Source organism: Apostichopus japonicus, chromosome 10 (genome assembly GCF_037975245.1).
Source record: "Apostichopus japonicus isolate 1M-3 chromosome 10, ASM3797524v1, whole genome shotgun sequence".
NCBI lineage: Eukaryota > Metazoa > Echinodermata > Holothuroidea > Aspidochirotida > Stichopodidae > Apostichopus > Apostichopus japonicus.
This window is the reverse complement of record NC_092570.1, coordinates 17911048-17923707: the sequence shown is the minus strand read 5'-3', so window position 1 is coordinate 17923707 and position 12660 is coordinate 17911048. Positions and strand designations below refer to the sequence as shown.

Below are 12660 nucleotides of genomic sequence, written 5' to 3'. Positions count from 1 at the left end.
CTTAAGTTTACCTTGAATAAATGTCAGGCCCGTAGCCAGAGTCCGATCTTTTAAGGGAGGGGGAGGGGGACAAACGAGTTGGCCGATGTTCGTTCCGGTGATTGGGTAAAAGAGGAGGGTTATACACTCCTCTTTGATAATTTTGTCGGTATGGTAAGGGGACCTAGGTTAAACATGGTGCCATGATTTCCATTATTTTAATTACACTTGTGTTGTTAATGAATTGTGGCATTTCGGGGGAAAAGGAGTAATATCGTTGACGTTTTTGGCAGCTCAAGTATACAACTTTACACACTAAAAGTATTGTTTTGAGTGCGGTATACCAACGATGACCTCACATGGTCACCTGATGTCCTAGGAATGTTTCAGGAATGTCTGAAATAGGTTTCCTAAAAAGCTGACTTTTCTTCCCCTTTTCACGTATTTAACGTCCGAAATTGGTAAAGTTAATTAATGTAATTGGAGTGAGTTAAGGATTACAGATATGCAAAATGGTGGGATTTTATGTTCATCGAAAAGTCTCCATAGTTGGTCTTTAAATAATGCCAGTATAATGGGCTTTGCGTTAACGGTTAAATATCAAACGTTACATTCCATCAGGCTCCTGTCATTACTCTGTCTAGATACAAAATATAAGCGGCAAGCATTGTTTGTCGCTCCTTACCCCGTCACGCCCCCACTCCTCCTCCATCCGATCCCGTTCAGAAAGACTATAATGTTCTGTCGGACGGTTAACCCCGCTGGTCATTCGTCGTTATCATGTTAACAGAGAAGACAAAAACGAATTGTGTTATTCGAGCAATTGAAACGATTGTATTTACCAAGCAAATACATTTTCTTTCAAATCACAGATTTGTAAATACATTAGTAGGTTACTTGGACAGTGCTTGCAAGCTTTACATGTAGACAATTATTGTTTGTATTGTGGAATTTATTTGAACATTTACTGACATTTATGGTTTTTTAGGACAATTTCCTCAAAAATATAATCAAAATCCAGTCAAAATGGACATGTGGTGTTAATTTGTAAACTTTTTAAGCTATTTGATGTCCATGATCATATAGGTTCTACAAATATACAAGGGGAAGGAGTGGGTCGGGATGTGAATCTTTAACAGAAGTTAGATGCTATCTTAAGATTATATACTGACTACAATGAAAGAGGCTATCAAATAATTAGATCTTTTGTTCCTGTTTTTTCCAGTGTTGTAAATTAAGTTAATTTATCGGAACCTTCTGTCTTTGTCACACATTCTCAAGATGACTAAATGACTTCACACAAATTGACATCAAATTCGATGGTAATTACTTTTATGTCCAGAAGTATACTTTATACAGCACCGTAAGAAGAGTATTGAGTTAAGGACTATTTAATGTTTTATTGGGATCTTAATTAAACCTGTATATAACATGGTGATGCTGTTGCTCAGCAATTCATATTCATTTACTAACTGTTGTTATCACTGCTACTACTACTATTATTATTATCATTAATATTATGTTCATTATTAATCTGTCTTCGTGTATTAAGGTGAAAATTGACATAGAAGGTTTGTGTTCAAATAAAGATTTGTTGTAATCTCAAATTGTCCTGTTCCTCTAATTTAGGTATTTCAGCGTTTGTTATTCATTTACCGATAAAAGGGATGGCGGCACGTACGATGAAATACCGTTGTAAGGTGTTTAACATGTGCAAATTGATGACTAGACCATTCCCACATCTCAGACCCCCCCCCCACCCACCGTCCCGAACCCTGAATGACATTCCCTTCCCAAGAGTTTCACACCTAAATCCGTTTCGGCTGTTAAATCTTAAATTTGAAGACGTAACAACAGAATAATATCATTGGTTACCAAAGCAGGGTATTTAGCCACGCCCACTTTAAACTCACAACTGATTAGGCCATGCAGTAGACTATACCACTACACTGATCCGAAGACCGCTATACAGACTAAAGATGCCACAGATTAGTATAAACCAGAGATCAGACCGCAACACAGATTAAAGATGCTACAGATTAGTATAAACCAGAGATCAGACCGCAGCACAGATTAAAGATGCCACAGATTAGTATAAACCAGAGATCAGACCGCAGCACCGATTAAAGATGCCACAGATTAGTATAAACCAAAGATCAGACCGCAGCACCGATTAAAGATGCCACAGATTAGTATAAACCAGAGATCAGACCGCAACACAGATTAAAGATGCCACAAATTAGTATAAACCAGAGAGACCGCAGCGCCTATTAAAGATCCCATAGATTAGTATAAACCAGAGATCGAACCGCAGCACCGATTAAAGATCCCACAGATTAGTATAAACCAGAGATCAGACCGCAGCGCCGATTAAAGTTGCCACAGATTAGTATAAACCAGAGATCAGACCGCAGCACCGATTAAAGTTGCCACAGATTAGTATAAACCAGAGATCATACCGCAGCACCGATTAAAGATGCCACAGATTAGTATAAACCAGAGATCATACCGCAGCACCGATTAAAGATGCCACAGATTAGTTTAAACCAGAGATCAGACCGCAGCACCGTTTAAAGATGCCACAGATTAGTATAAACCAGAGATCAGACCGCAGCACAGATTAAAGATGCTACAGATTAGTATAAACCAGAGATCAGACCGCAGCACAGATTAAAGATGCCACAGATTAGTATAAACCAGAGATCAGACCGCAGCACCGATTAAAGATGCCACAGATTAGTATAAACCAAAGATCAGACCGCAGCACCGATTAAAGATGCCACAGATTAGTATAAACCAGAGATCAGACCGCAGCACCGATTAAAGATGCCACAAATTAGTATAAACCAGAGATCAGACCGCAACACAGATTAAAGATGCCACAGATTAGTTTAAACCAGAGATCAGACCGCAGCGCCGATTAAAGATCCCATAGATTAGTATAAACCAGAGATCGAACCGCAGCGCCGATTAAAGATCCCACAGATTAGTATAAACCAGAGATCAGACCGCAGCGCCGATTAAAGTTGCCACAGATTAGTATAAACCAGAGATCAGACCGCAGCGCCGATTAAAGATCCCACAGATTAGTATAAACCAGAGATCAGACCGCAGCGCCGATTAAAGTTGCCACAGATTAGTATAAACCAGAGATCAGACCGCAGCACCGATTAAAGTTGCCACAGATTAGTATAAACCAGAGATCATACCGCAGCACAGATTAAAGATGCCACAGATTAGTATAAACCAGAGATCAGACCGCAGCACCGATTAAAGATGCCACAGATTAGTATAAACCAGAGATCAGACCGCAGCACCGTTTAAAGATGCCACAGATTAGTATAAACCAGAGATCAAACCGCAGCACCGATTAAAGATCCCACAGATTAGTATAAACCAGAGATCAGACCGCAGCGCCGATTAAAGTTGCCACAGATTAGTATAAACCAGAGATCAGACCGCAGCACAGATTAAAGATGCCACAGATTAGTATAAACCAAAGATCAGACCGCAGCACCGATTAAAGATCCCACAGATTAGTATAAACCAGAGATCAGACCGCAGCACCGATTAAAGATGCCACAAATTAGTATAAACCAGAGATCAGACCGCAACACAGATTAAAGATGCCACAGATTAGTATAAACCAGAGATCAGACCGCAGCACCGATTAAAGATGCCACAGATTAGTATAAACCAGAGATCAGACCGCAGCGCCGATTAAAGTTGCCACAGATTAGTATAAACCAGAGATCAAACCGCAGCACCGATTAAAGATACTACAGATTAGTATAAACCAGAGATCAGACCGCAGCACCGATTAAAGATACTACAGATTAGTATAAACCAGAGATCAGACCGCAGCGCCGATTAAAGTTGCCACAGATTAGTATAAACCAGAGATTAGACCGCAGCACCGACATATCAGAACACTCTCCTCGTTATATTTCATCCCACAGAGATAACAAGCATCTGATGACCAGAAAACACCAGCAGTGAATCAGATACAATATCTGATAAAATCAGATGAAAACTCACTTAAAAGTAATTAAAATCAGGTAGCTCACTTCATTGTCTCTGTTGCTTGAATGATCGTTCGAACTTTCTTTTCATCAAACTTACCCATGTCTTTTTACCATAGTGCTTCCATTCCGACAAACCTGTGGGCGACAACGATGATACAAAATTGACAGATGTAAGCACGGTAACAAGTTGTCACATAGATTATAGTACATGATGTGATGGATTCATGTTGCGCGGGTATCTTTACTGTAGATGAAATGTCGATCTAATAGTTTTAAATAGTTTTATTTGGTGAAATGAGTAGTACTATTTTTAGTCTTTTTTTATAATCTAGTTTGTCAAATTTTCAGCGACCGAATAATAGGTAGTACTAGTAGGAGTAATAAGTATAGGAGAATGATAGATTAGAGGTTTATTATCAACAAATCGAATCAAAATGAAGCGTGTTTAATATACACGTCATGTTAAATTAAAGCTTCTTTAATTTATATAATATTACACGGGGATATGCCCTGATGTTACACTCTGAATGGCCGTTATACTAATGTACTATACGACATTACTATCACATTATAAATTGCACGGTAGGCTATTGTTCTACCTATAGTACATTGTGTGATGTCACAAGAAGTATTGCTGCTAGTATAAAAGTACAAAACCATCTTTGACGGGGTCCATTTCGAAGTTTTATTAGTGTCAAGAGGTCAGCATGTTAAAGCCTATCGTTAAATGTTAGCATGTTAGTACATTAATTTTTGTTAAGGTTCAGCTAGAATGTGACAAGTCGCTATTTATAACGTCTAGTAATTACCAGTCATTTACATTTGTATTTCTTTGAGCTCTTCGTCGCAAACAAATCTTCATGGTCATGCTGTGGGGACGGGAAGGAAGGGGTGGGTGGGGGGTGGGATAGGGCAACCAGATTATCATCACTTCAATGCATCTGGGCATACGGAAGAGGATTCCAAAATGATTTCAAGTACAGAACGACGAAACACGACATTATTTAAATTACTTACAAGAGACTTTGAACATGTCTTAGAAATTTCACAAGTCAGTCCTGCGTTTTTGGAAATTATTGGATTTCGCGACGCAAAAAGTTTTGCTGAATAAGATACTTGTGAAGAGTTATAATTTCCATGATAGCCAAAACTCTGTTACTCGTCAATGTTAAGGTCGCCTAAGAAGACCCCCCCCCCGGCGCCCACCACTACCCCTGGGTGCACTAAACTGATTCTATGAGTAGGGGATGCATCGATATTAATGGATATATTAAATGGGAGAGAGGGGGGGGGGGGAATTGAAACACTGGTCGAAAGAAAAATTGAAACCACTGGTCAACCTTTTCAACTTGTTTTTTTTTGTTATTATTATATTTTATGACACGATTTGCCAAGTACAACTGTGCAAAACATTAAACAACAATATTGGCATGATAAACTAATTCTTCATCGAAGATTACAAATTCCTTTCTCTGAAAAGTTTCAACCGGGATAATCATATCTACGATTGCACACAATACATTGCGCCTGCGCATAAAGCCATTTCAACATATAGGCTTCCATGTAATCACTTCCATAATGTCATCTGGGATAAAATTGTACCCCAAATCATCCAACAATCATCAAATCATGAGCAACTATTTCCGATCAAATGAGTGTTTTATCTTCTTGATGTATTTTTGTTCTTCAAAAGTCCGACAGGTACTCTTACAGGGAATACATTAATATATACAAAAATGTAAGAATGCAGTCCTTGTACTGACTAATCGATACCTGCTCTACTCATAGATCAATATCTGTACTAAGTGATTGATAATCAATGTATGTGGTCACTGATCGATATCTTCTCTACTCAAAGATCAATAACTGTACCCACTGATAAATATCTGCCATACTCATAGATCAAAATCTGTACTCAAAGATCAATAACTGTACTCAGTGATTGATAATCAATGTTTGTAGTCACTGATCAATATCTGCTCTACTCGTGGATCAATATCTGCTCTACTCGTAGATCTATATTTGCTCTACTCGTGGATCAATATCTGCTCTACTCGTAGATCTATATCTGCTCTACTCGTAGATCTATATCTGCTCTACTCAAAGATCTATATCTGCTCTACTCATAGATCAATATCTGCTCTACTCATAGATCAATATCTGCTCTACTCATAGATCTATATCTGCTCTACTCATTGCTCTATATCTGCTCTACCCGCAGACCAATATCTGCTCTACTCATAGATCTATATTCGTACTCAAAGATCAGTACCTGTGCTAACCAATCAATCTGCATCTACTAGCCACTACCTTTACTCAATTGTCCATACGTTTACTAACTGCTCAATCATCACTGATTAGTAATTGTACTCAATCATCACTGATCAGTAGTTGTACTCAATCATCAATACCTGTACAATCATCACTGATCAGTAATTGCACTCAATCATCATTATATGTACTCAGAGATCAACAAGAATCTACTACAAGGTAACTAACCACATAAGTACATTTCAGTTTATTTGACAAAATCTCCTTATCAGTAAAAAAAAAAATGATTTATTTATATTTTATTTTTCCTCCTTTGAAAACATTGACTCATGCACTTTTTGTTATCCTTTATGATAAACTAAATGTAACATTTAAGTATACTTACATATTTACATGACACCATACTAAATATAGAACTGTACAATAGGTTTCTAATATATCCAAACATTGCACCATTACATATATATATAAAATAATATCTCAACCATGGAGGGATGAAACTAACCCAACAAGGTGACAAGTTGGCAGATTAAGAAACTAACATCTGACTCATGTAATGAGTACTCATAATGGAGGGGGGGGGATTTGGTGGGGGTGGATGGGGTGAAGCAAGGGGGATGCACAAAGTGGGTGAAGGGCTGACCGTTGGTCACCATATTACGAGAGACTTTCAAACAAACAATTAAATCTTTTTTCAATTTTTGTGAATTTAAACTGGAGTGATTTCTGATCAAAGAGATTAACATAACAATTACTTAAAAGGATGAGAAATGTGGAAAACTGGCAAAAGAACCAAGATTATATCCAAAATCACCTCACATTAAAAAAAAAAAAAACATGAATAAAATCATGTAATTATTTTGTAATTCCCACAAAAAATTTGTTGTCCATAAATTTTGCTGAATTTATGAAGTATTTTCATATCTGCCTATCAATTGATTTCTTCTGAATACTGCTCCAAAGCTTGACTAAGAAACACCCACAAACACCCTCAGATTTGAGTAAAATTGATATTTTTAAATCTATTAAATTTCCTTTTCTAGTTGACCTCTGACCCTTGAAGCTAATTATTCATTATCTCTATTTAATACTGGCTCACAATGTCTGGACAGGTAACCATCTCCCAAAAGCAGCAACACTTAACATGATAAAGCTCTGATAACTATAAAATTATTACATAGTATTTAATTTCTCTCATTTTACATCACTTCAGGGAGGGAAAAAAATGATAATATTAACAATAATTAAACTCTATTCTGGTAAATATTATATTTGAACATGGCTTCAACAAATTTTGCATAAATTATAATAAATTAAATAACTCCAAATTTATATTAGCAAATAATTAGTCTTTGTAGAGCAAGGCAACTTAACAACAGGGACATTATTTCCCAGGAAGACAGATATTATCAAAACACTTCTACAGAAGCAAGCAATATAATAACTTTAGTAATATGCTTTCTCGTTTAAATTTATCCAAACGAGCATGCAGTATGGTATGAAAGCGGAGGTTTATGGATTAAGAATTGCTTAAGGAATGGTGGTAAAATCAATCATACTTTCAATCTGGATATTTTCCCATCCAAACATTTTGGCCCAGAATTGGATGCAAACAATGGAGGCAATTTTTTATTTTTTTTTATTATTATAAAACAACACGCTTTAGATAGTTATTTAGTGACAAAAGGCTTAGAATTAACTAAACCAAATATTTATCATAATTGTATGAGACAGAGAAAAGAATAGACTTTCTCGATTTGATCAATCATTTGATCCTAGATTCCTGTTTGATGTAGTCATGTTAACTCAAACATTAATCAAGTTAATGTCATATTTGATCCCAAGTCCATACTGGTTGTCATCATGTTAACATTCAATATGAGTCAACATAATATTTTTACCAATTTACCATTTTGTTCCGATTAAATTTTCAAAATTCAAATTAAATGTTCCACCCCCACCCCTCCCACCTCCTGCAACACCTGTGACTTTCATTGAAATCATACTCCATGATAATAATACATTTTCATCCTACATTGTCTGTATTAAATTTGATCTCTTGGTTACATTTTCTTGGTTACATATGGGTTGAAGGAACATAAATGTTGGCAAAGGAATGTTTTTTTTTTTTTTTTTTTTTTTAATTTGAACCTCTTAATTTCTTTCCATATATTGATAACACCATAACCTTGCCAAATGAGAACTTAATGCAGGCTAATGCACATTACCCATGCAATCTTGGATCACTGCCAATTCATAATAGCCCCCCCCCCCCCATGGTCCAAACCCTTAACTATTCCCAAGGGCAACTGGTAGTTCATCTCTTTGCAGAAATGAATCTCCAAGGTCACTTCCGATTACATTCGAGATACATAAATGTCACTTGAAAAATATTTGACAAGTGATATAAAATAGATCAAGATGTTCCATCTAGGTGCCCCCTTTCATTATCTCTGTTCCAGTTTCCCTGAGGAGTATGTTCATGTTGTAAAGAAGCCACTTGTATTTGTCAATAGGTGTTTGATTAACAGACACAGACACATACTGACGCACACACACAGGAACTTTGCAAAATGTAGGCCATTCTTGGAATAGCCAAAATATAAACAAAATCTCTCGTAGCTCACAAATTAAAAGCTTTTTCAGAGCTTCATTATAAATAGAATAGGTGTCCGTGAGTGAGTGAGTGAGTCAAAAACCAACATGAAGTTTTGTTTGTCAGTGACAAAATGAATCAGTTGGTTTTTAACTGCTGTTTTGGAGCAAATGTAAGAGATTTGAAATACATCGACTGGAGTCAGCTTGGGGCTGCTACACCAATTATTTGAGTTCCACCAAAGGTGGTTGCTAGGGTGAAGTTCTAAGGACCCAGTGTGTGGTTTACAAACAGCTGTGTACTATTCATCACAGCTTTGATATGAACTGCAGTGCAGGAATTCTTTAAAAAAAATAAAAAATTCTAGCTTGATCAAAGTGTCCATTGACAGCTTTAACCAAAGTGGCTAGATCTATCTCTGCTATGATATGGGAGTACACACCACTACTAAAATCGCAGCGTAGGCCCAAAGGTATCATAAGCCTACTATACGCAGCATTTAAGCAGCTTTTAATTTACTGACAGCATTGCAGATGTGAAAGACCCTCATAATTAAAACAATGATCGGTAGTCTGTTTAGTATTGAAATCCATTCTACAGGTTTTAACCTGCCTAAATGAAACTTATTCATTTATTTATCACAGTCCACTCAAGAACACAAACTTTAAAAAACCTATTGAAGGAAGGTAATGCTACAATGTATTACATCCAGGTGGGTTGCTATGGAAACCGATCAGATTTCATCCATTTTCTGCTGATTCCTCCTCCATCCTCAAGTTTCTTCCGTTCGTTCCTGACGGCTATTTTTTCTCTTGCTAACTGGGAGCGGGCTCTTCCTTGGCTGCTCTTGCTGTGGAAGAAGAAAAGAGGAAGATGTTTGCACCATTAACGAAAAAAGAGGCAGAGGACAAATGGGGAGGGGGAAGGGGGGGCTTATTTTCTTACTGCTGAGGGTGCATGATTTTAGAGTCTAAGCAGTGAATGACATCAAAAGTACATTAATGTGAACTTCAAGAGGTAAGTCGAGATAGGACTGTACTAAATATTGTAGTCTTTTAATATCGCCGTATTATTTACAGAGTTAGGCTTTTAGACTTACATTATCATTAATGACTGTGTCAGTCATGTGACTTAACATTCACCGACCATAACACCAAACAAAACACCAATCACGACACCATGTTACATAACTAATTGCAAATATATGGAAATATATATATATATGCATAAATATATATATATGTATAAAAATATATATATATATATATATATATATAGATATATATATATATATATATATATATATATATAGATATATATATAGATATATATATATATATATATATATATATATATATATATATATAACAAAATCTAGAGCAATCTCAACAACAACTGTCATATCTGATTGAATGGAATTTAACATTACCAAGGGCAACACAAACAGTCTGCATAAACTGTTAATAATTAGTGATGTCATCCAAGCAGAAGATGTTGTGATATTAATAGACAATCATGCAGAAAATTGAAAAAACACACAGATACTATTAAAAGTGCAAAAAATGAAAGTTTGTGCATAAGTCTACTGACATTAACTAAAAGTAATATTGTTTTTAGGTATCTGTAGTTTCGTTTTGTTTAAATATCAAAATTTACAAACACATCAAGTTAAAGGTATGTCATGCGGGTTGCAGCCAAAGTGTTTGAAAATTGGACCTAGTACTAAAACAATAAAGAGACAGTCCAGCACATAGCCTGCAAAAATTATTAAATTTGCTTCATGCTTAAAAAAGAATTGAGAGGAATATCCCTTCCTGACTTGTATAAAATTCCTGCATGTAAATTAACAGGATCTTGCAGACTGAAATTGTTGCATTTATTAGTTGTGATGTCACAAAGGAACATTGACAAAAGGATTTCCATTTTTTTTTCACTCCTTCAGTTTTTATTTTGACTGGAAGCAGTTCCAGCTCTCACTACAAGAGTTGTGAAGTCTATACAATACCAACCAATATGAATGTGTTCATACTCCAAAGGTATCCATTCTTAAAGTAGAAAACAAAATTTCAAATTTGGAAAAAATAACCAAGCATTTATTTGGCTACTGTGCATTTGGCTACTATGACATCACATTTGTTTGCTTCAAGTCCATTTCTGGTATCAAACGTTCAAACTTGCAACAGCACGAAGGAACTGAATGAAAATTTCACCACCTTGCTAAGATTATGGTCTTCATGTCAAACAAAAAGTTACCTCTCATATTTGATCTGTTAAACCACCTTTGATCTGTTAAAACACCTGATCCGTTTAACCACCTTTGATCTGTTTAACCACCTTAGATCATTTCAACCACCTTTGATCCGTTTAACCACCTTTGATCCTTTAAACCACCTTTGATCCATTTGACCACCTTAGATCCTTTAAACCACATTTGATCTGTTTAACCACCTTTGATCATTTAAACCACCTTTGATCCGTTTGACCACATTTGATCCGTTTAACCACCTTTGATCTGTTTAACCACCTTTGATCTGTTTAACCACCTTAGATCCTTTAAACCACATTTGATCTGTTTAACCACCTTTGATCCTTTAAACCACCTTTGATCCGTTTGACCACCTTAGATCCTTTAAACCACATTTGATCTGTTTAACCACCTTTGATCTGTTAAACCACCTTTGATCTGTTAAAACACCTGATCCGTTTAACCACCTTTGATCTGTTTAACCACCTTAGATCATTTAAACCACCTTTGATCCGTTTAACCACCTTTGATCCTTTAAACCACCTTTGATCCATTTGACCACCTTAGATCCTTTAAACCACATTTGATCTGTTTAACCACCTTTGATCATTTAAACCACCTTTGATCCGTTTGACCACATTTGATCCGTTTAACCACCTTTGATCTGTTTAACCACCTTTGATCTGTTTAACCACCTTAGATCCTTTAAACCACATTTGATCTGTTTAACCACCTTTGATCCTTTAAACCACCTTTGATCCGTTTGACCACCTTAGATCCTTTAAACCACATTTGATCTGTTTAACCACCTTTGATCTGTTAAACCACCTTTGATCCTTTAAACCACCTTTGATCCGTTTAACCACATTTGATCTGTTTAACCACCTTTGATCCTTTAAACCACCTTTGATCCGTTTAACCACCTTTGATCTGTTTAACCACCTTAGATCCTTTAAACCACATTTGATCTGTTAAACCATCTTTGATCCTTTAAACCACCTTTGATCCGTTTAACCACCTCTCATCTGTTTAACCACTTTGATCCATTTAACCACCTTTGATCCATTTCACCACCTTTGATCCGTTTAACCACCCTCCATCTGTTTAACCACTTTGATCCATTTAACCACCTTTGATCCGTTTCACTACCTTTGATCTGTTAAACCACCCTCCATCTGTTTAACGACATTTGATCTGTTTAACCACTTTTGATCTGGTAAACCACCATCGATATCTTTTAACTAGAGCAATCGATCACTTTTACAAGAATGAGAAATTTTGAGTGAGGCCATTTACATCGATAATAATATTGCACATTTCCTTACAAGAATAGAATAAGAGATACCTCGATGAATACAGATAATAAAACGATTACAAGTTAAGAATGGCTTTTATATAATGGAAGAAGGAAAGATGAAAGAATTATTTCAATAATTCTAAACCAAATATCAAAAGCCAAGATGTCATTGGTTTAGTTGAGAGACTTGATAGAGATTAACTTGTTTAAGGTTTAGGAAATGTAACAGTCATACAGACATTTTCTT

The 12660-nt window shown here is 36.1% G+C and overlaps 1 protein-coding gene across 17 annotated transcripts in view; it reads right to left on the bottom strand.

Annotated features, from left to right (window-relative positions):
* Nucleotides 1-8394: 8394 nt before the first annotated feature.
* Nucleotides 8395-12660, bottom strand: part of LOC139974722 (guanine nucleotide exchange factor DBS-like) — a 104232-nt gene continuing 99966 nt past the window's right edge. For all 17 annotated transcript variants that reach the window (XM_071982090.1, XM_071982091.1, XM_071982079.1 and 14 more), the window contains one exon: nucleotides 8395-9721. In XM_071982090.1, coding sequence (XP_071838191.1) covers nucleotides 9687-9721 — 35 coding nt within the window. In that variant the 3' untranslated portion in view covers nucleotides 8395-9686. The remainder of the gene's footprint in view (nucleotides 9722-12660) is intronic.